The 24,297-nt window shown below is 39.5% G+C and overlaps 3 protein-coding genes across 3 annotated transcripts; all 3 read right to left on the bottom strand.

The window, feature by feature from the left end:
* Positions 1-1,391: 1,391 nt before the first annotated feature.
* Positions 1,392-3,728, bottom strand: LOC122045715 (GDSL esterase/lipase At4g10955-like). The gene is made up of 3 exons (XM_042606055.1): positions 2,931-3,728; positions 2,525-2,826; positions 1,392-2,435 (listed from the first exon to the last, which is right to left on the bottom strand). Exons 2-3 carry the CDS (start codon positions 2,644-2,646, stop codon positions 1,532-1,534), a joined length of 1,026 nt encoding a protein of 341 aa, XP_042461989.1. The 5' UTR covers positions 2,647-2,826; positions 2,931-3,728; the 3' UTR covers positions 1,392-1,531.
* A 578-nt stretch (positions 3,729-4,306) lies between these two features.
* Positions 4,307-16,842, bottom strand: LOC122045716 (double-stranded RNA-binding protein 8-like). Its single transcript, XM_042606056.1, has 7 exons — positions 16,533-16,842; positions 16,231-16,349; positions 16,034-16,151; positions 14,612-14,726; positions 9,883-10,142; positions 4,953-5,166; positions 4,307-4,753 (listed from the first exon to the last, which is right to left on the bottom strand). Exons 4-7 carry the CDS (start codon positions 14,694-14,696, stop codon positions 4,470-4,472), a joined length of 843 nt encoding a protein of 280 aa, XP_042461990.1. The 5' UTR covers positions 14,697-14,726; positions 16,034-16,151; positions 16,231-16,349; positions 16,533-16,842; the 3' UTR covers positions 4,307-4,469.
* Positions 16,843-17,272: 430 nt separating this feature from the next.
* Positions 17,273-21,187, bottom strand: LOC122045714. The gene is made up of 7 exons (XM_042606054.1): positions 20,950-21,187; positions 20,695-20,874; positions 20,420-20,552; positions 20,257-20,303; positions 18,578-20,167; positions 18,182-18,323; positions 17,273-18,094 (listed from the first exon to the last, which is right to left on the bottom strand). The coding sequence occupies exons 5-7, from the start codon at positions 20,162-20,164 to the stop codon at positions 17,430-17,432; spliced, it is 2,394 nt and encodes a 797-aa protein (XP_042461988.1). The 5' UTR covers positions 20,165-20,167; positions 20,257-20,303; positions 20,420-20,552; positions 20,695-20,874; positions 20,950-21,187; the 3' UTR covers positions 17,273-17,429.
* Positions 21,188-24,297: the final 3,110 nt, after the last annotated feature.

Raw genomic sequence — 24,297 nt, 5'->3', positions numbered from 1 at the left:
TGCAAATGGAAGTCATAATTAATGAGATTCTTCTCTTATATACCAAACTTATCATATATAGACCATCCACAAAAAGTCTATACATCATTAACAATCTATTAATATTAATGAACAGGATTAATAGATTTATATATTGAATCAACATTCAATATCGTAAACCCCTTTCATGAATAAAATATTAGATCACTTAATTAGGATTTAATTTCCTTAATGGTAATTAATTGTGTGTTAATCAAGTGTAAGTCCATTTTATAGAGATTAAGCTCACTCATGTAAACTTAATTGGATTAAACCCGCCCACGTGGACTTAATCGGATTAAACCCATCCACGTGGACTTAATCCTTCTCATTAAATTTTGGTTAATTCTTTGATAAGTCACCTGTAACCTCTCGTTAATAAGTTAACCATTTGATAAAAATATATATACAAAGGAATATGATTAGGGGTGAGTAAAAATTTAGTAAAATCAAATTAACCGAACTGAACCGATCGAATTTTGAAATTTGGTTCGGTTAATTTGATTTTTAATTTTTTTTTATATAAAATTCGGTAGATTTTCGATTAATTTAGTTCAGTTTCGATTTTTAAAATTCATAATTCAGTTAAATCGAATAAGGATATTAATTTAATTATTTTTAAAAATATAATTAATTAAAAATATATATGTAATTAATTAAATAAAATCTGAATTTAATTAATTTAGTTTTAAAAATTCGGTTAATTTGATCAAAAATTGAATTAACCGATATTTAATTAGTTTGGTTTGTTTGATTTTTTAGAAAAATTAGGTCTTAAATTTGTTTTCGATTTTTAAGTTTTTTAATTCATTTTTAATTAAATGTTCAGCCCTAAATATGATACTTGGGTCCTTATGTCTAACATTCTCATTAAGAAAATGCATCATCATTTTTTATTTGTCAAGGGATTAAAAAAAATCCAAATCACATCTATTTTTCTAACAAATTATTATTTTTTATTTATGAAAGCATTTTTCTAGCGTGACAAGAGGTATATCTCGATTAATATAGCAAATAATTTATAAATTATACTAGCACACAAGTTCTTTCAACATTGCTTTTTTTTTTCTTTTGATCCAGTAATAAGACTTTTTTTTTAGGTAAAATCTAGAAACGTTAGCAAGTTTTCTTTAGTTCTCACAATAGACCATTAACATATCTTGCAATACATTTGCCTTAAAGGCTTTAGTATCATGTTAAAAGGTGGGATGGATTTTCTGAAAGATTTAAATTTCACCCAGAGGTCATTATATTATATTTAGAGAGTTTAAAAAATTTATAACATTGAATTATCTATTTTTATTTTTTAATTTATTCTAATGATTGATGAATAATTTTTATAAGATCAAATTGGTCATCTCTAAAATTAATCAGAAGGTAAAAACAAAATATTGGATTATCTAAACAAAAAATTGATACAAAACATCAGATCGTAAGCTTTGGCTTATGTGTGCATGGAGGAGAACCACGGCCATGGCTGAGAACACCATGGAGGAGCTCAATGGCAGATTAGCTAGCTTCGATCGGAGAAGGCATACAGGGACCGCAGCTGCCTGTTTATGAGCTTGCTGTCATTAGCCGCCAATTCCAGCTCCAGATCATCGGACCACCATTGTTGCAGCCCGTGAGCTTCCAGGAAACTTGTGGGCCCCTTCGCCACTACGAACAGCTTCGCCACTCGGTCTCCCTCGCCGCCGGTGTCTTGCTCGGAGGAGACGCCGTAGTAGCAGCAAATGTAGTCGTTGTTGTTGACGTACAGGTTCGGCAGCCACCGTGCACGCCAGGTGTTCGCGGTGCTGCCTGAAGCGAGCTTCTTCGATGGGTGGGGCGTTCTTCGCAGCGCGTAGCTGGCCTTCTCGCCGGCGATCCTGAGGCTCGCGGCGAGGGAGACCGAAGGCGGGTTGAACAGGTGGCATTCCACGAGCAGTCCTTCCTTCGCCAACGCCTTGCCGACTTGGAGCGCGAAGGCGGCGCCCAAGGAGTGGCCGCAGACGCACACGCCGGCGCTACCGAAGCGCTCGGCGGCCGCGCGAACCACTTCCAGAGCTCCGGCGAAGCGCACAGAGCCCTTCAGGCTCTCGCGAGCCACGAAGCGGAGGTCGTCCAGCAGGTCCCGTCGCGCAGTGGGGCGGCGCAGCAGGGTGCCCCGGAGGGCCAGCACGAGCTTCGGCGCGCCGCGGGGCCGCGCGAGCACAAGGTCCGCCATGGCGGCGACGCGGTCCCATTCGAGGACGGCGCCGTAGATGGAGCCGTCCCTGGCGTCCACCAGCGTGCGCCGTAATTTGTACCTGAAGGGCTTCCACCAATTGGGAGCGAGTCCGGCCGCCTCCGCTCGCTTCTCCTGCCTGTCCAATTCGAGGAGGTACGCTGCTTGAACGAAGCAAGCCATGGCTGTCCGCCTATAGTCCGGATCCTTCCTGCAAATCCACGCCCAGCCGATTGAGGTCGATCAAGATTGAATTTTGATTTTGGGGATGCGAACAGGGAGATCGGAGTGTCTGTGTACCAGCTAGAGCGGAGGAGATCTTTCCAATTAGGGGAGGGGAGATTGCGAGGGCCGGAGACGAGGAAATGGTAGGGATGGCAGGCGGCGGCGTCTTCTTCTTCTCTGCGATTACCGTCGACCATGATCGGCTTCCACTCCGCCTGCCGCGGCTCTGTCGTCGTCGACTTCACGGCGAAGGGAGGCGACAGGACGAATGTGAAAGGGGGAGAGATCAAGCGGCATTGAAGAAAAGGCGATCACGACGGCTACGAACGTGAGCTGCAGGGTCGAGGAACGGGGTCGGTGTCGGCGGCGGAGTCGCGCTGGATCGCGTGGGGTCGGATGAGCAAAACCGCGTTAGTTTCGGGAATTTTCTGGAAAATAAGTCAAGCACAGGAAGCCGCTAATAGAAATTCCTAAATCAAACCTCTAGATAGATTTAGGCAAGCCTCGTTTGGTTGTTCCATTCTCAGCGTTCGCCGTGAGCAAGTCCACTCCGTCGACGGCGACCACCGTGATTCACTTGGTGGATCGTACGACGTCGAAGGCGTTTCAGAAGCTCATTGTTGACATCTTCCTCGACCTTGCCTCCTCCTTCGAGAATGAGCTGCTTTCCCTTCCCTAACTCCACAAGTTGCTTGATGGATTCCTCGTCGGTCGGGAAGAGTTCTGCGGGATCCTCTTCAGCTGCAGGGACGGTCGACAGGTGCACCTCTCTCGTCCGCCCCTCGACCGCTTCCTCTCTGACTTCTTCGAACGCTCGGTCCAGGCACTCGACGTCTGTAATGCTATTCACGAGGGCATCGACAAGATGCGCCAGTGGAGGCAGCACCTGACTCCATCTCCGCTCTCCACGATTCTGGAGGCGATCGGTCGCTCGACGAGGGCCAGATCCGCCGCTCCTATAAGGCGCTGAACGATCTCACCATCCTTTTGCTCTATGAGAAGGAGTCTCGTGCATCTTGAACCTCCGCAATCGTTCCTTTGGCCGCGGCAACACGGAGACGGGACAACATCACCATGTCGACAACGCAATATCCAGCTCTTCCTCAAGGCACTATCATTCCCTCTCCTGGAGCTCGTGGTCCGCCGTCGGACATCTCCAAGCGACCAGAAACAAACGCGCAACGGGGTAATGATCTAGTTGAGTCGAGTAATCAAACTGGTCGAGCTAAAAAGTTATGTTAATCAAATTGATCCAGCTGAGTCAATCGAGTTAGGTTGTTTAAGTAGGTCAAACAACTTGACCAATTTGGGAAGATTGAGCGAATTTATTAGTTTGATCAGGTTGGTAGGTTCAATTGGGTAAGTCGATCAATTAGGTTGAGTTGTTAAATCAATATCGATTTAGGTTCAGGTGATCAATCTGAGTAAGTTGACTGGTCGAACTAGGTTGGTCTGGCTCGTCGAGTTGTTTGAGGTGATCAATTTAATTGAGTTGAGCCAATTAGCTAAACTAGCCAGTAAAAATAACTAGCCAGGCTAATTATCTTGCTAAACTAGACCAAATGATCTTGACAAGACAATAAGACTAATCGAATAAGTTGGTCGGGCCTAATATGTCAGTCAAATCAAGCATACACGACGTGTAGACAATTGCACTGATATGAAGGCTAGGCTCCCTCAAACAACACAATCCAAGCATACCTAAATTAACCGGCCAACTGTTCGACCCAACTCATCTGAACCAATTGGCCCATCCTGACATGAATTAGCACTTTTATGAAATTAGCTGTACGAAATCGTATTAATAGTTGAGGGGCTCTTAATCCATGCGTTCAATAATAAAAAGAGAGAGAGATGTACACCAACCAAAACAGAGCTCCAAGTCCCACAGAAATTAAATCTACTGAAAAATTTATGATTCTAGTTTGACCCGAGACTAGCCTGCCATCCAATATATAGTGCAAGACCTCATATGCAGATTATATGTGGGAAAAAATATGAATTTTTTGTGATGACAATTTCAAGGATCATGATTACGCTCCTGAATTTGAACATCATTACCTCTCCCGGGGATCGTCGATGCATCTTCTGAGACAGCTATCTGAGGTTCATCTTTGTGAGATTCAGCTACTTGACCATCATTATTTCGATGAAACCTCTTTTTGGACCATCTCTTCTTGAAACTCGCCTTATTAGTTTTGATCTTCTTCGCTACTTCAGCTTCTACCTCTAATTCCTTCACTTTCCTTTTACCAGGAAGTACGGCATAGTGCGACGCACCGTCATAACCTGCGTTAGACTGACCTGTACAAAAAGGAATTGATAAAGCAAACGAAAAGAAAATTGAGCACCTATTTTGATGCAACTGCAAGGTTGTTTGGCAAGAAATGGGAGGGCAAACTATAGATAATATTGTGATTGCTTTTCTCAGTTATCATCACTTGATAATCTAATCTCATAACTCGATAATGAAACTTATAAATTCAAGACATGTTTATCCTACTCTGAATGGCCAAAAGTGCTGTCCTTGCAGCTTTAATCTCAGCTTCCTTTTTTGTCCTAGCTGCAGCTCCTATATATTGAATTCCTCCAATCTCGACAGTACATATATATGGTGTTGCTCCGGAGGAACTTTTGGTGTGGATGTACGATGGGATTGCATAGTTCATTTTCTGAGCATACTCCTGGAGCAGATTTTTGCATAGACCAGTTTTGTGCTGAGGGTAAATTTTTATACAATATCAGCAAGCAGCATAATGTTTGTAATTCATTCAACAGAGGGAAATAACTAAAGGCCGAACCAAAGATCACAGAAAAACTAAACAAATTGCAGATTTTGTTAAATGTAACAAATTACAGAATGAAAAGCTCTTCATCTACCCAAAACAACACAGGAGTCACCAAAAGGCAATAAAGCATGGCATTTGGGTGATCATGTTAAATTAAGAAGAACAAGGTGTTTGGATTGCGGTGCTTAAGATCACTTCATATTATTGCATGGATGGCCATGAATAGCTTCAACTAAGTTGTCAACCATGTGAAATTATTATATTTAGTTCTGTCAAGGAGCAAAATGGAAATACAATCCTAAAAAAAGTATCGTAAGAGGAAAATCTGTACTCCTTTAAGGAGACCTAGAACATCCAGAATTGGCACCATGGGTGCAAGGGAGCAGAGTTCAAGCTCTCTAGACACTCCTGATGCATAACTGTCCTGATAGGTTATGATACCATTAGAAGCAAAACGGATCATGCTGACTACTGGAATGAACACCCACTCAGGAGGGCATTGTCCTGCTGCTTTACAGCAAGTTCGAGGCAACCAGACCTACGCTCTCTCAGCATTTCATAGATGCGGTCAATTAGGGCATGATATTTTGGAGCTAAAAAATTACAAGATTCTTCCATTTAATTCTAAAAGCATACCGCTAGGAGTATTAGAATAATACCGTTTATCATATAATATCACTTGTTTTTTGAATAAGTTTAAACATAGTTTATTGTTTTATTTATTTTGTAACATTTTTACGTTTAACTCCACCAGTGATGACGATGACCTAGTCATGGCTGGTCCCAAACTCTAATAAAGGAGGGATTGAGAGAGATGTCTTATAATACAAGCAAAATAGTTGAAATGAAGAAGAGCGTCGGGTGTTAGACCTGCTATATTATATGGAACTGAATGTTAGGCTATGACTCGAGTATATGAGCACAAGATGAGAGCTATAGAAATGAGAATGTTAAGATGGATGTGTGAAAAAATGATAGCATTAGAGAGAAAGTCGGAGTTGCATCTATTGAGGGAAAACTCCAAGAGACACGTTTAACATGGTACGAGCATGTATTTATACGACCAATAAATATTCCAGTTAGGTGATATGAAACTATGATGAACACGTATATCAAACGAGAAAGAGGAAGACCAAAAAAGACTTGGTTAACAACGATAAACCAAGATAAACTTTATTTAAATATAGATGATAATATAATTAGGGATAGAGTTCAATGGCGTAAAAGGATCTATATAGCCGACCCCGCCTAGTTGAATAAGAGACTTGGTTGTTATTGTTGTGTAATATTTTTCAGTTTAATATTCTTAATTTATAATGTTATGTTCACGCATAGAAACAATAAGGCAATAAGAAAGCTAATTAACAAACAGAAAGATCATTTAATTAAAAAAAAAAAAGGCATCCTGAAGCTCTCGTTATACAGGATCCCGGGGAAGGATCCATTATACACAGTTTTACCCTACTTTTTTTTGCAAGAGGTTGTTTCCGGGATTTAAACCCATGACCTTTTGGTCACAAAACAATAACTTTACCGTTGCGCCAAGACTCCCCTTCAAAGATCATTTAATACAAGAAACAAAATTCGCTATAACCACAAAATTTATCAGCCCCCAAATGACTACCATATTATCGCCTATCTAAATTTGACAGTCTCTTTGGCATGTATACAAATACAAAGGACACAAGTACATAGGGTGGGCCAAATTATGTGAAAATTGCCCATCTTTGTTATCCTCACAAAGTCATCACTCATTGACATATTCATGGAAAAGTGAGAACTGAACTATTTAAAATAACAAACTATAATATTTTCCTACACAAATTCACGAAACAAAGCATAGTAATATCATATATTATCAGAAAGGAAAGCTCAAAAGAAGCATAAAAGAAAAAACCCTCACTATCGAAGATGTTAGGAAAAATGAACCAAACACTAAGCATATGAGTTAAAGAGATATTAGTAAAATAATGACAAAAGTGATGGAAATGACATGTTTATTATGATTAATATTTTAGGAAGTTTTAACCTGCATCAAGTATTCTAATTGACAATTGAGGAGCCGCCTAGGCAAGAGGCGAACCTCAACCGCACCGCCTTGTGTTTAGGCGAAGGTAAAGCGTTTCCGATTCGGACTCGGGCAATGTGTCCAAGCACATCGCCCCACTTAGGCGATGTGTTCAAACTCGTCACCGAGCTTAGGCACCGCGTCCAGATTCATCACGTCCAACGACGCATCCAATGTCGAAACGCCGAAATCGATCGCCAAATAGAATGGTTTTTTTTAACTTAGGATTTAATCAAAACTTTAGATTAATAATTTTAATCAAGATTGGGATAATTTAAATAGACTTAATTAAAGCCCAATAAAATTATCCTATTAATTTTATATATATATATATATATATATATATATATATAAAATTATTATTATTTATTTTTTAAAAAATATTTAAATTAACTTTTTTTTAGTTAATATATTTATAGTAATTTTTTAAAAAAATATCCTTTATTTAAATTTTTATTCTTTAGTTAATATATTATTTAATTATGTATAAAAATAGTAAAAAAAAAATCAACCGCCTTGGCGCTGCCTAGACGGCCAGGCGATAGACAGGCACTAACCGCATCGCCACTAACAACTGCAATTTACAACTGCATCATATCAATTAAATTTCATTTCTAAAAAATTTATCCAACATTCCACATCATATGAATTGATTTTGAGTAGGGTGGTAAATGAACTAAGCGTTCATAAATAAACTTGGTGTTCAGCTTTGTAAGAGCTTATATATGTTCGTTCAATATACACCAGATCAATTAAACAAACAAGCTTGAACGACTTATTAAACTAAGCAAACAAGCTTGAACACACATATGTTCAACTCGTTAACATTCGTGAATAATGTTCGTGAACAATATTCACAAACCATATTCATTAATAAAACTTTTATCAATATGCTAAATAAACAATAAAATAAAATAAACAAATAAGTTTAAATTATCAAGCTCAATAATCAATCAAACAACTAAGGGGGTGTTTGGTTTAGAGGAATAGTTGTGGGGAATGGGAATGGGAATGGGAATCATTGATTATCATTGTTAATTTTTGAATTATAAGAATAGGAATACAAATAATGGAATGAATCCTTGAAATTGGATAATAACTCATTCTCATGTACCTCCCTTCAATGAGTCATTACCCTATTTTCATCAATCAAAATATTCCCTTATTCCAAAAATACCTTTGACCTAAAACTAAAATTTTCTCCCTTAATATCAAATATCAAAATTTATTTATTTATTTTTTCTTTTATATCACTTCTCTCTCCCTGTTCTCTCTCATTATATTTTCTCTCTCATCATATTTCCTCTCTCATCATTTTATCACACACTTTCTCTCTCCTTAATCTCTCCTATCACACTCCTTTCCTCTTTTTTTCTCATTATACTTTCTCTCTCATCATACTTTCTCTCTCCTCAATCTCTTCCATCGCACTCTCTTCCTTCTTTTTTTTCTCACCATACTTTCTCTCTCAATATATTTTCTCTCTCCTCAATCTCTCCCATCACACTCTTTTCTCTTTTTTTCTCATCACACTTTCTCTCTACTCAATCTCTTGTCACACTCCTTCCTGTTTTTTCCTCAACACACTTTCTCTCTCATCACACTTTCTCTCTCACCATACTTTCTCTCTCCTGAATCTCTCTCATCCCACTCTCTCCTCATCTTTTTCTCATTACATTTTCTTTCTCTTCATCCTCTCCCATCATACTTTCTCTTACATCATATTTTTTCTCTCATCATGTTCTCTCCTATCACACTTTCTTTTCTCATTTTCTCTCATCACACTTTCTCTCTCTTCATTCTTTTTCATCACACTTTTTCTCTCATCATTCTCTTTCATCATATTTTTCTCTCACATTTATCTTTCTCTCACATCTAATTTTTTCTCTTATTTTCCTTTAAGGGTAAAAAAGGAAATTTTGATTTATTCCGATAGAAAATATGTAACTAACCAAACATTGCTTTTAAGAGTGATATTCATGCTCATACTCATTCTCATTCTCATTCCACAATACAATGATTCCCATTCCGATTCTTATTCCTAGGAAAGAACCAAACGCCCCCTAAAAGTTTCAACAATCAAACAAGCTTGAATTGAGAATTCGATAACATCTAAACAAACCAAGTTTAAGCTAAGCTTGAACTGAGAGCTCGATAACATCTAAACAAACCAAGCTCAAGTTAAGCTTCAAACAAGCCCAAACTCATAAAAAATAAATCAAACCAAGCTTGAACAATTATTTCAAAAGCTTGGTTCATTTTAAACTCGGCTCGGCATGGCTCGATTACCTTATCAAATAATCTTGAACACCCCAAAACTCAACTCGGCTCGGCTCATTTACAACCCTAATTTTGAGGATGTTTTGACTAGTTTAAATATTTTTATGTAAATTTCAATAAAAAAAGAAAAAAAATTGTTACAAACAAAAAAAACTGCAGTAATGTTTTATTTGTGCATGTATATAATAAATGCAAAGAGGAAGAATCAGAAAATTATGTTCATGACATGCAGCAGCAATCCCACCAAATCCAGTATCATAATCTTTCAAAATTTTAAATAATGTCAAGGAGCGTACAACTGTGGGCATGTTTTCGGTCATGAGGCCTGATTTGTGGATCTCCAATAGAGCAACCTCAGCAGCAGACTGTTCTGCAGCTTTCCGGTTGAAAAAACCAGGAAGAGAATCATATCTGACATCATTAACAATGACAGTTGACTTGAAGACAGGCTCATGTGAAGGACCTTCCTTAAGAGTCTGATAAACAGGTGTAAGAATGCCTACTTTTTGGGCATACTCTTGCAAACGACTCTTGAAAACATAGCAGCTTTGAACCCCTAAAAAGATCAATAAATATTCAGCATGCAAATAAAGCACTATCAATCAACAGTATAAGTAAAGAGTAAAAAACTAATTAGTTGTGTACCAACTATTTGGAGTCACTCCAAAGAGCTTGTCTAACCATTGAGCCCTAAAACTAACTCGGCTAAGGCGAAGAAACTATATGCCGCATTGTGGCCATCAGTGCAAAGAGGGGAAGTCAGCAGCACCGCAACCACTTCTTGTTTTCTTATTGCTGGTGGTGCAAAGCTAACCTTCATCTTTGCCCTAGTGCAAAATTGAGTTGCAATTCACACTCTTATAAATCACTTCCCACTTCTTAATCAAGGTAAGTGATTAATAAAAATTACTAAATAATACATTATAATTAATTTATTAATTAATTTCAATAACAATGTGTTAAATTATTAATAGTTAATTAAAATTAATTATGTTAACTTGATTCTAAATTTTAATTAATTAATAATTAATTTGAAAAATAAATATTATTGATAATTTATTAATAACTAGTTATTTATTTTAACCATTTAATTGACAGTTTAAATAATAGTATTTATTTAAACAATCAAAATTAATTAATTTAATGAAAAATAAGTGCATTGACTTGTAAAAATTTGTATATATCTTTTGTTGTCTTATTCACTAAATATTATCACTGTCTTTTTCATATTTTTTTTTTCTTATTTGTGATTTTTTTTAAATTCTTTTACCAATCCCATATTTTATATATCTTTTTTTAAATCCTTTGTCTTAGAGTCGATGCTTGAAATTTTTGAATTTCCAATACCAATACTATCACTTACGATTTAGATCATTCGCATTTTTTAACATCCCTTTTTAATGCAACACAAAAAATCATATTATATCCCTCGAACAACTCATGTCATCCCCCAAAACAGGAGAAATATTATTAAACTGAGGAATAAGCTAATATATGAGATTCTAATCTTTCATATAATTGAATAGGACCCACCAAAAAAATGTAATTTATTGCTAAAAAATAATCAACATTTAAAAAATCTAATTTATCCCTAAAAACTATCACAAGCTTTTAACTACACTAGGAAATTCAAAAAAAAAACATATAGAATTTCTAAACCTTAAATTTTAAAGTAAATTTTTAAATTAAATCATAATTTTTGACAAGTCCTATTCTCCCTGACTTTGACTCCAAGCAATTTGTTAGCCTTTTCTTAAATCCTTGTTTCCAAGCATAAGTAATAATGCACTCATCAAGTTCATTGCATAGTTTCTTTAGTAACTGTTCTTGGGCGGCATTTTCAATGTGAGATACTAGTGGATCTTTATCTTAGATTTATTTACCAAGAAGCCTATCTTTGTTATCACCTTCTTTCTCAGATGATCTTTCCAACTAGTATGGAAGAGTTGGTGCCCCTCTTAATCTTTGTATCTTGGATCTCACTTGATCCTTGATAACTCAAGTAAGTGCCCCTCTTAATGAGTAAGAAAATAATATTGATCTAGAGGTGGAAACCCTTTTTGCGGCTCTCTTACAGAGAAATTATGATGCAAAAAACGAAAGCCAAAATGCCACTTGAAAATTTAAGCTACTCCCTACTTAAATTTGTAATTAAATAAGTACCAAAATAAAATTGTCTCACAATAATGAATGGATTAGTGCTTCAGGGGAAGCGACTATGAGGAAAAATTTGTCCCCACGAGGGTGCCCAGTTGATTAGAGAATGGTAGATTTGCTACAATGGAACAGGGATCAAATCCTAGCGGCCACATGCCCTCAAGGAAAAACTCCTCCCACCCCTAGCCACTTGACGATCAACTACAAATTGACCTTGTGATTTACTTCCCTTCATATAACTTGGGGACTGACTGTGAGAGATGTTTGGGGTAAACAAAATCACCTTTTGCTATAACTATGAGGACAAATTTAAGTTCATACATGCAAGAGAATAATCTATCAAATCACTAATTACTTTATAATAATTATTACTCAATACAATTCCTTCGGTAGTATCGACATGGTCTCTCTCATGCGCATAGTAAAGCTCCCAATCTAGCCGATAGAAGTATACAAAAAATATCTAATTGACAAGTTTTAGATCTATGTGCAACTATAAATGGAAAAATATCAATTGAAGTTTTAATTTATCTGTCAATTTTAAAATTGATGTTTGCATTCTTGTTGCATTAATCTTCTTTTAGTCTATTTCCTCTTTTGGTCTTTCAAGATAGTATGATGACGTTATAATCTGTACAGCTAAGTCCTGATTGATAACATAATTAACACTTTTTGAAAGAGACAGATACGTAAGAGGTTCTTCTAAGATCACATTGCCTTTTTTTCCATAATAACCCCAGATATTATCTCATCATTCCCATAGTTTTTCAATTAGCTTTTTAATTCACTTTCCCACGCTCTTAACCCTTGAAAAGAAATAATAGTAGAACTACATTCTTACAAAAAAATTAAGCCTAGGAGAGGATCACACAAGAAAAGGTTCCTCCCTGTATCCGAGCAATCTTTACAGTCAAAAATACCTTCGTAAATCACTCCATGATAAATAATAGCTTTAAAATACCAAAGAGCTCTTAAATGCAAGAGTTTCTTGTATATATAGCATAATTATCCCTTGCTTCCCCTTTTGCAATGAAATTGTCAAATTTGCTCCAATGGAAGAGAATGAGCTCACCAAAGAGCAAGGTTTAAAATTTCAACCCGTATTGAGATTTCATACCTGAACCATACAGTTTCGGTATCATATCGTCCCACGCCAGTTTTAATATTTTTAAAATATAAACTATATAAACTAAAAAATAAATTAATCTAAATATTCAAAAAATAAAAATAAAATTTTTAAAATATATATTAAATTAATAGGATAGTTTTATTAGGATTTAATTAAGACTATTTAAATTATCATCAACTATAGTTATGAATTGATTAAAATTATTAGCTTACGTTTTTTTAATTAAAAACTAAATTGATTGTTCTGCCTTCTTCTTCCACTGCTCTTGCCATGTTCCGTGCTACCAGTGAATGCAAGGCCCGCATGTGGCATGTACATCGATCGTGAGGCCCGTGCAAGCCCTCTACAAAGGCCACGAGTTCGGCGTGTGGCCTACACGGTGATCATGAGGCCAATGCATGGCCTCCACAACGATCGCGAAGCCTCTGTGGCGACTGTGAAACCCTCGCAAGGCCTCTGCGATGGCCATAAGGCCATTGTGAAGCCTCCGCAACGACCGCGAGGCCTGCGCGTGGCCTCCGTGGTGATCACTAGGTCATCGCAAGGCCTCTGTGATGCGCGAACGACACCTCCGTGGTACCTCGAGCGTACCGATGCCTGTTTCGATCAGCGAGCAGAATGAAATATTTCACTCCGACACGACACGATATTTTAAACCTTTCCAAAGAGTTCAACTCCTGATGTTTACGAATCCAGACCCATTGCACAAGTTCGGACGCGTCGCTCGAGCCCAGTGACGAGCTCAAACGCGTCGCCCGGTCCGGCAACGAGCACGTACACATTACTCGAGTCCGACAACAGGCCCGGAGGCCTCACCTTAATCCGGCAATGCATGAAACAGGCCCGGAGGCCTCACCTTAGTCCGGCAATGCGTCATGCGACATGATCAGAAGACGAAACGCCGAAATAGAAGTTACGCATTGCTTTTTAACTTAGGGTTTAATCAATTAATAATTTTAATCAACTCTTAGTTATGATTGGGATAATTTAAATAGACTTAATTAAAGCCTAATAAAATTATCCTATTAATTATATATATTTTTTATATATAAATAGATTAATTTTTTATTTTTAATTAATATATTTAGATTAATTTTTTTTTATAGTAAAAAGAATTTGACCGCCTAGGCGGCTGAGGTGGTAGGCGGTTACTGACCGTACCGCAACCGTCTACCACCATTTACAACATTAATAATCAAGTTGATGAAATTGTGTAACTTCACAAATGGAAGGTTTGAGAACAATCTGTATTGGAGTTGTTAGAGAAGGGGAAAATATTTAATTAACAATGGATCTAGTGACAATAAAAATAGAGGTGTACTCTCTAGTCACAAAAAAGATAGAGGTGTACTCTATTAGATTGCAGTTGTCGAAAGCATCCTATATTTTAGAATTCAAACGTAGAGAAAAAAATGATGCTGTTGATGGAATTATAAGCTGAATGTCCAATAAACTTGTACAAGCTACTTTAACAAGGGAAAAATTATGTCCAATAATATTAGATCCATATTTTAAAGCAAGGTTAGAAGTACAGTCAACACAGATGTTAAGTTTATCCTTGAAGAGCAAAGTTGGCACGTCTTCTATTCTAACATAAAAGGCTAACAGATTCAACTATGGTAGAGTAATCAAACGACAGGGAAAAAAAGAATGGATGTTAAATTGGAGTAAAATGAAATAGAAACAAGCATAAATGGTAAACACAGAACAAGACTGTATATTCTCAAAGTTCATTTTACCTTTTGCATTGTCAAAACTCTTTACAGTTGTTCGATCATTAGTTTTGTCAGTGCCTTCTGACAGCACAACTCCTTCAAAATCCATCTTATGTAATCCAAAAGGTTTATGATGCGCCTATGTTCATGTAAAAAAGGATTATCAGCTGCTGAGATCAGTCTAGATAGCATCTCAATCAAATATTGTCATCTTCTACATCAAAAATTTTTTAATTCCATAAATACATAAAATTCAATAATTCAATTATGAATATAAAAATCACATGAAAATAATCAATTTGCAAAAATCAAAATTATTTTTCAAATCATTGTTTTGATATTTTTAATATTTCAAAATTTTCATCAAAATGTGATCGCATTCAATTTGCCCCATTTTGATGTTCAGACTCGAAGATTTGTTCTTGATGAGCAAGATCTTTTTTTTGACCAAGTTAATTTTGTTCTGAGTCAACATGATAAAAATACCCTTTTGTTGGGCATACTTCAAAATTGATCAAATAACACTGGATAACATTTTTCATTCTCTACAACCTGAGACCAAATTTGACAAGGTCCACTTTGTTATAATCAATTTGTTTTAAGCCTAAGGATCCCAAGCTCCAGCCTATATAGGCTTTGGATTTGGGTGAAGATGAACCCACAAACACATTAGCTTTTTACCTAACCAATGACTTAATGGCATAGAGTTGATGGCTTCCTCAAACATGTGATAGAAACAAAGTTTGAAACCACCACCATCCCCACATGCTCCACCGTCTTTGCAGCTTTTATGGCTTCCTCCCACATAGATCAAGAAGGTCACATTTTGGTTTTGGGGGGTGATTGTGTTAGTAGGTACCAAAAATAGACTTCTTTATATCTTCAAGAGAAAATCTTCTATGGAACACAACCATATCCTAATCTCTCTCTCATATTTCTTCCCTACAATAAGGCAATGACATCAAGCAACTGATGTTGCTGCATGGTCAAACCTACTGCAACCTCATTCATTTGAGTAGTGGGTGATTGGAGCTTGATAAGAGCTTGTGTCCCCTAAACTGTATTTCCCACTCAGCATTGGCAAGTCAACTACGTTTCCTCAGCAGCAAAGTGAGTCCTGACTACAAAAATCAATCTAGAGGTTGGATCTCTGGTTTCTGATCTCAAGTTCCACCTTGTTGAAGGCCCTTGATAATGGATCTAGGATCATTGGGCTTTGTGGATGTAGATCTACAGGATGCTTTTCCTTTGGCAATGAGATATATGCTTTGTGCTTGCTAAAATGGAAGACTGTCATACATACATATTCGACCCAAACCGTGCAATGTCTCACCAAACCCACAACTCCATTAGACCAATTATGTAAATTCAAAACTACAAAATTAACAGTCAACTACGCACAGCAAAGCCAACAGTCAACTATAAAAGGTCAATGTAACAACTTACAGATCAGCAACTATAATTCAATATCAAGGCGCCATAGGACCCGCCTGCGAACAGAAGGAAAGGCCAAGTCTTGCCCCTATGCTTTCAACAAGTATCACAAGCCAAGCACTTCGAAGTCCTAACAGAAGCCCAATCCACTCGATAACAATACAATAAACCATATGTCAACAGAAGGAAAATGATTAGCGATTACCAACATGGAGAAAGAAATGGCACAAGCATAGGGTTCACCAAAGCGGGAGAGTCTCCGCTTGCGTTCTCGCTACTCACTTTGAAGACGAATCTTTCGCTCCAATATCCGATCATTTAAGCATCCCTATCACAAAAATAAAACAACAATTATCTGAAGACAAACCCACGAACAACTACTAAAATATTCGAAGAGGTAGCTAGGAGATGAGCTGCTCGCTCGCTGCGGCTTTGATCAAAGCTGCTGGCAGCGTGGTAGAGAGCGATCATGTCTGAGCGGATACCAGAAGAAACTCGCGGCACAAAGTACCTCGCACGGCGCTCGCTCGAGGGACGATTCGGTATGCTTGCCGAAGAGGTGCTGTTGCTCGGCTCTAAAGGAGAAGAAAATCTGCTCCGATGAGGGAGAACGTGAGGCGCCGACCACCGCTCAAGCTACGCAGCGAGGACTGCAGGCTGCCTGGGGTGGGGGGCATGCATTCAACGGTGGCTGCTCGAGTTCACGCGCAGACTTAGCTGCCTGCTCTTGCCCTCGGATGAGAGCAGGCTGGAGGAGGCGGAGAGCGGGCGTGGCTCGCGGCAGTCGAAGCCCGCAGAGTGAAGACCTGAGGTAGGGGTTAAACAAACCCTAATTTATTTTCAGCCGGCAATTGAACCGGCTCGATAGGTTTAAATTTGGTTCAGCAATAAAATGTAAAAAATTTCAATTTTGAACTTAATTCACATCTGGTTCGAGCTCAATGCGAACTCAAGCTGACTCAATTCGAACACTTAATTTTTTAGCTTTTGAAATTCAACAAATTTGAAATAAATAAATATAAATAATAATCAAACGGTTGTTTCTTTGTTAAAATCATTAAAAAAATATTTCTACAGGGGAAAAAAGATTTGGCTTTTCATTAATTTTGGCAGTTGAAATTGGAATATGAAGGCTCCTGCTTTTTGAGGTGCTGAAAGATACCTAGACAACAAAAATCAATGGAAAAAAATTAGAATGAGAGTAAAGCAAGAGAAGGAAAAAGTTCAATGATTTCTGAATGAGTTGGAAGCTAACCTTTAATTCATCGATCATTATATATCAATCTCTATATGCAAGAAAAACACAAAAAGGACAAATTCTGTGTAACACTTGATTTGCCCTGTACAATTAGCACATCAATGTTCTTCATAGTAGAAACAGCAACTAGAATTATGTGTAAAAGATAGTTCACAAGGTGCAATCTTGTGTCAACTCCAGTGCAGCCTCCTCAATGAGCCGAGAAAATATTTGCTTGCTAACCTCATCAACAACTTGGTCCGCCTCTTCGAAGCATATCCAACAGTCCCATCCGATATCCCATACAGAATTTATGATAGTATCCTTCGACATCAGCTCTCTCTCCAAACTTATGTAGAGGCTACCTTCACAAGCATCAATACTCTGTAGTTCACTGTAGCTTGCCAATTTGCTGATCTCTTTATTAATTTCTTCCACCAATTTGTCAATGGAGAAGTATATTATCCTCCCCCATGATTGGGCTTGCATCAAGGGATGAAATGTATTCTTCAACTGGAGGTATTTCCGTGCCATTAGCTCCTCTGAAACGTCTAGGTATAGCTTAGAGTGTATTTTCCTATCCATGCTTGCACTTTCTTTCTGATAGTTGATAGATCGAGAAGCATCAACACCGAATAGCTTCTTTACACAGCTCAGAAATGAGTGGCTGCTCAGAAGAACACTCTTGAGCTCATCTCCTACTGTGGACTCTACTCCAACTTTCTTGCAATCAGGTAGCTCAACGATTTCTTTTAATTTAGAAATTTGTATGTCCTGGTTGGTCTTTGGTATAGCCTCGGCAAATATTTCAGGGTCTTTGTTCAGGTTATCTGCAGCTAAGAGAAGCATATGGATAACTTCATTTTACATTTTGCATGCAAATAGCATCTGTGCTTATAGAGGTTTAAGCTGATTATTCCAACCTGAATTTGAGGACTTTTTTTCTTTATTCATCTGCTCAACGAGTATGCTGCCATTGGAACCACACACAGCTTTTAGAATATCATTCACCTTGATGCAATGTTTAATTGCAGTGTCACTCTCATTGCATTTCGTGTCCTCATTCTGAAAAAAAAAGAGTAGTGATATTGGATTAGGAATACCATCTAGATGATTTATTATTTTGGAAAAGTTTGAAATTATATTGTGATGGAACAATAGTTTAAACCCGGATCATACAACAAGACACGTTTATGTTTGTTGTATCAATATTTTGAGTGGAAATAGATTCGGCAAGTTGAGGAAAGAATCTCTTGTTCCTCTTTGAATATTGTGTAGACAATAAATGAACAAACACATCTAAAGAAATGGAGACATACTGCAGAAATGGCAATGGCAGCTCTCCTAGTTGCTTTTACTCCTGACTTGGCTGTATCTTTTGAAGAATTGGTGATTGCTTTTGCTATGGTTCTGTAATGAGACTTCGGATCCTGATGTTGTGGTTCTCCATTATGCTTCGGTTGCACCATAGAAGTCTTAGGATTAAGCACTTTGTTCCTTGTTGCTTGAACTCCCTTATCTTCCTGCTGCTTCATATTTAGTCTTGCCGGTTTTGTCTCCTTGTTGTTCAGCTTCTGAGTAATAATCACCTTTTTCCTTTGCTGTTTGTTGTCAACATAATAGGGTAATGTTTTAGCAACATGCCTCTCCATATGCTTCCATTCTTTCGGTTCTTGCTTCTCGGCTAAAATATGTTTATGATAATCCGGTCTATTATTCTCCTTGACCAATTTAATTTCTTGGATCTTATCTTGCATCAAGGCATTTGCAAGAGTTTCATTCTGGACATTATTATCCCGGCCGTGCCAATGCAGAGGCTTCATTATCACAATTGGTGGCAGCTGATCAACCCTTTGTAAGTTTCTCCCGCATTGTTCCAGTTCTTCAGTACTAAAGAACGTCGGCTCGAGTCCTTTTTCTTCAATATGGCTTCGCTTCACAAGTCCTTTGAAATGCATAGTCTCGATGAGGTTATCTAGTCTGTTATCTTGTTGTTCGTTATTCTGAACAAGAAAGTGTGACTTCCTTGCTTTAGGCATTTCTATATCAAACCTAGGCCTCGGTGGGCTCACAAAGTTCTTTTCTTTTTTTTTGGCAGGTTGAATAGTTTTCAAAGGGGTTTCTTCCAAGCCCATAAGCTTAGCAACTAGATTTGAAGATCTAGCTTTCTTTGGTTGCCCAGAAGAATTAAGTGGCTCCATGTTTTGTCGAAGGTACTTATCCTCCAAATTACTAATTGCACTGTATTGCATTGATCTACTAGAGGAATTCTTATCATCATCATCAAACATTATATTTTGTTTGTGAAGACTCTCTTTGATGACTTGTTTCAGCTCTTCAATGCAACTTCTCGAAAAGTCATCAGATGAAACTCGTGGCTCACAGATTCTTCTTTGGTAATCACCAACTCTGAACCCTTCATAGCCGAATTCTTGTGGCGACATCTTTTCATATCTCTTGTCCACGATATTCTGTTTCTGCTTATTACTCACCTGAGGCATTTTCTTTGATACATCCTGAAGCTTTTTGAGCATGTCCAGTGACTCCTGGAGACCTATTGCACCTCTAAGAAGATCTTCTGCGAAAAATTCAGAACTACCCTGAACATGCCTAGCCATTGACCATGAATCAATCATCTGGGTCAATTTGTGAGCTTCTCTGGACACCTGCATAAGCTGAAAATCACTGCTGTTTCTGTAGGCCAAGGCCTTTTCTTCTTCTTCTTTGCCCTTTGCAGGAGTTGGATCTCGGCCTTGGTGAGCTCTTGCCGATATAGACCCAACGGCCGTAACTTTTGCCTTCCCATTTGCTTTAGTCTGGATCGTTTCATTATCATCATCAGAGGGCAATAGAAGAGACCTGCTTAATGATCTGCGAACAGCCGATTTCAGACTGCCCTGATGCATTTTCTATGAACAAGAGAAAGAACACTGACAGAATCAGGGGCTGAAACACCAGATTCAAAGTTTCTTCTCATGGAACAAAAAAAATAATATACCTAGATCAATGTTTGCTTTCCCCAAGTTCAATTCTGAAACTTACAATCTAACCAGAAAAGGGACACACAAAAAATTAGGGCGTTTTAGCAAACAACTCAAGAATGGAAACCGATCTTTAGCAGGACTGACAAGAAAAACAAAGGGGGGAAAACAAAAATGCACCTACAAACCACAACGGAGGGAGGTCAGGTCTGAGACACTCCACGCTCCAGATCTGTGGGGGAGCTGCTATTTTTCGCTTTCAGCTTCATCAGCTGCGCTGATTCATTCACTCTCGCTCAATTTCTTCTGCATCCTGTCAAAACTTGGAAATTTTACCAGAATGAAAAAGACCAATTTGGTCGAGAATGCAGCAGGCAGGAGGCGAAGCTACTGTGAAAGATGAAACAACCCTTGAGCAAATCGCATTCAAAAGAACGAATCTGAACAAAAATTACCGCGGCGATCCTCCCACCGTCCTCCCATGTGACATCAGACTTTAATCTCTGTCACTAGCATAAATGCGCACGTTGGTCCACCGCCAACTCGTCGCAACCATGTCCAAAGGAATAAACCACTGTGTGGATGTCTGATTGAACTGTTGCCCCTTAATCATCTCTGTCCCCCATTAACAACACCTAAACCAAAAGAATCGTTTAGAACAAGAAAAACATCACCTTTGTTATGGACCATTGATGGTTCTGCACTGGAACCTTGAAGTTTCCAAGAAGGTGTTGTTAGATCGGATAGTATTTTGATGAGATCTTGAATGAGGGACAGCCTCTGGTGGCTGTCAGTGCTGAATCAGGAGGAGGTTTGTTTAGATCTTGCGCTAGGGTTCAAATTTGGGGGGGAGGGAGTTTCTCAAAGGCTAGGCAAAGCAAAGTGAGCATGTGAGTAGATGCCAAAAGCTTGATCACAAGGATCCTCTGCAAGGTGAGAGACATGGTCCCATGGAGCATCATGTGAAGTCCATCTGTGACGATCAAAAGTCGGTAAACCACCGACAAAATTTGCGTTAGGTTTAATTCACTACTAATTCTGAAGGTAGATATTTTTTTTCTGGTTCATTTGTAGATAAATTTAAAATACAATTTATGCATATTAAACAATTAAAGCTGTTCGTTAGCTCTTCGAATTGTTCGAAAATATTTAATTTATATTTAAAATTATAGAATTCCAGTCGAAAACTCGAACAAATTCATTAATTATTTTAGCCAAATTCAAATTTATAATATAATTTGTTTAAACTAAATTCGAGTTTATAATATTTTATTTAATTATTCATGAATTACTCGTAGAACTTAAACCAAACTCCTTTTGACATATAAATTTAACTTAAATATGTTGAAATTAAAATATGAATAAATCAAATCAAACTCAAATTTAAATTATTTTAAATTATAATTCAATTCTACTTGAATAAGATTTGAATAACTCAAACTCAAATTTTTTACAAATCGCATTCGAACCAAAATTATATGTATTTGTGAGTTTTAAATCAAATTCGAATAATATATATTTTTGAAACACAAATTCAGATTTAAATATTGATATGATACTAAAAGGAGAGTCCCGTACGGACAGAGGTTAATGATACATGGAGGTCAAGATCGAGACGATCGACGTAAAAGGTGAGCCGAGCGAGAGGTCATCTTGTCGATCGGCCGCGGCAGAAGGCCGGGTCGGCAAGGAGATAACTCGGCTAAGGTTCGAGTTTCCGACGCTCAGGAATCCACATACGACAGCTGAGTGGGCCGAGCGGCCACTCAGCTGGTCCGTAGGCCAGCGTAGGCGCTATTCACCCGAGCATATGACCGAGCGGCCCACTCTCTCGGCCCTGCCTGCGTCCCCTTTGGACGGCCAGTATAGCCGAGCGTCTCTCCCGCTCGGCCCGATAAAAGACAGAAGGTGCAGAAGAGTACAAAGGGGACGGCCAAAGATATCCTTCTCGAGATATGTGTCGCTGACAGACAGCATGGTCGGTGGCCGGACCAGACAGAAAATCGTACGGTGGAAGTTTCCATTGTCATATCAGAGATATGCTCGGACGGTTGCGATATGACGTCAGGCGTGCTTTTCTGACACATCCATTTCGAGGTATGTTTGGGGAAGCGTGCACCCGTCGATGAGCGTGCACGCGCCTCCCCCGGGGCCTATATAAGGACCCCCAGACTTCGACGGAGGTATGCAATCAACGATACTGTAGCTACAGTTCTCCTTATTTTGCTTCAGCTTTCTTCTTGCCTGACTTGAGCGTCGGAGGGTCGCCGTCGGGAACCCTTTCCCGGCCCGGCTTTGTTGCAGGTTCACCGGAGGTCCACCTCATCCCGGCATCTACTTGGAGCCAGCAGAGAGCGCCACGTCCCCAGCTTTCATCAACTCATAGTTCGGACAGGACCAAATTGGCACCGTCTGTGGGAACGCACCTAAATCCGAGTAGAGAAGATGGAAGGAGCTAGATGACCACACACCGTGACACTCTCTCAGGAGGAGCTCGACGCCCTTATTGAGGTAAGAGCGGCAAAAATCTTGGAGCAACAACAACAAAAGGCGCTAGCCGAGCGGTTAGCACAACAGGCAACTTTGGCGTCAGGTGGTCGAGCGGCGGGGGAGGACCGGCCGGAGCAATACTACACATGGGCGCAGAATAAAGGTCAAACCGACACTCCAGGGAATGCGCCGCCCACCCCTATTCCATTTCATCGGGCATTATTCTAGACTCCGTCCTAGCTAGCAGGCCAATCAAGGGTCATCCGATGAAGCGCCCGTACGGGATGCTATGAAGGGGAAGCCGCCTCGAGCTGAGTCATCCCCCGAGCGGATCAATCGGCAGTTTTCCGAGGTCATTCTTCAGGATCCACTGCCAAGGCACTACACGCCCCCGACAATCGGAGAATATAACGGGACCACCGACCCGGATGACCATCTGGGTAAGTTCGACAACACGGCCACTTTACATCAATATACAGATGGTGTAAAGTGTAGGGCATTTCTCACCACCCTTTCGGGATCGGCGCAACGGTGGTTCCGGAGGCTGCCGGACGGATCGATCACAAGCTTCAAACAATTCCGCACGGTTTTCCTTCATCATTTCGCGAGCAGCAGGCGCTACCAGAAGACCAACGTCAGCTTGTTTGCCATAAAACAAGGCCCGAGGGAGACGCTCCGAGCTTACATCCAGCGATTCAACCAGGTGGTCATGGATATCCCGACAGTCACCTCGGAGACCATGATGAATGCGTTCACACAAGGGCTTGTGGACGGCGATTTCTTCCGCTCGCTCATCAGAAAGTCGTCTTGCAGCTACGACCATATGTTGCACAAAGTCAATGAATACATCAATGTGGAGGAAGCTCAGGCGGCAAGAAGAAAAGAAACACCGCCCGAGCCGTTGGTGCCCGCCGAGCGGAGGCAACCAACCAGCCATCAACCGCCAAGAGGACCTCGAGCCGAAGGAGTACGTCCACACCACGAATCAAGACCGCAAGCTGTCCAGCATGTGGCAGCTGATCGGCCTAAGCAGAAGGGAAAGGTATGGACTCCCATGTTCTGTTCACTTCACCAGTCAATCACCCACAACACCCGTGACTGTCGGAGCCTTCCGCCGATCGCTCACCCCGCGCCTAGGAGTTATCAACACCGATCCCCTTCACCTGATCGGCGCCCCCGACACTAGGACACCGGAGGACGTGGGGCCAGGGAGTCGGTCGAGCGGCAGCATCATCATCCACCGAGGACCAACCCCCAAGCCTCATAGGAATGAACGAGGCCCTCCGCTCGGGAGGAGGAAAATCGAAGCAATACCGCTCGGGGCGAAATCAACATCATCGCTGGGGGCCCTATAGGAGGAGATTCCAACATGGCCAGAAAGTCACACGCTCGGCAGCTAAGGATTCATGCAGTAGGCTGCAGCCAAGAGCGAGCACGGGGTCCCGAAATCAGCTTCGGGCCTAGGGATCTGGAAGGAGTTGAAGTGTCGCACGACGACGCACTCATCATCCGAGCGGTAATAGCAAATTACACTATTCATCATATTTTTATTGATACAGGCAGCTCGG

Source organism: Zingiber officinale, chromosome 2B (genome assembly GCF_018446385.1).
Source record: "Zingiber officinale cultivar Zhangliang chromosome 2B, Zo_v1.1, whole genome shotgun sequence".
Classification (NCBI taxonomy): domain Eukaryota; kingdom Viridiplantae; phylum Streptophyta; class Magnoliopsida; order Zingiberales; family Zingiberaceae; genus Zingiber; species Zingiber officinale.
This window is presented reverse-complemented; position numbering and strand designations above follow the sequence as displayed.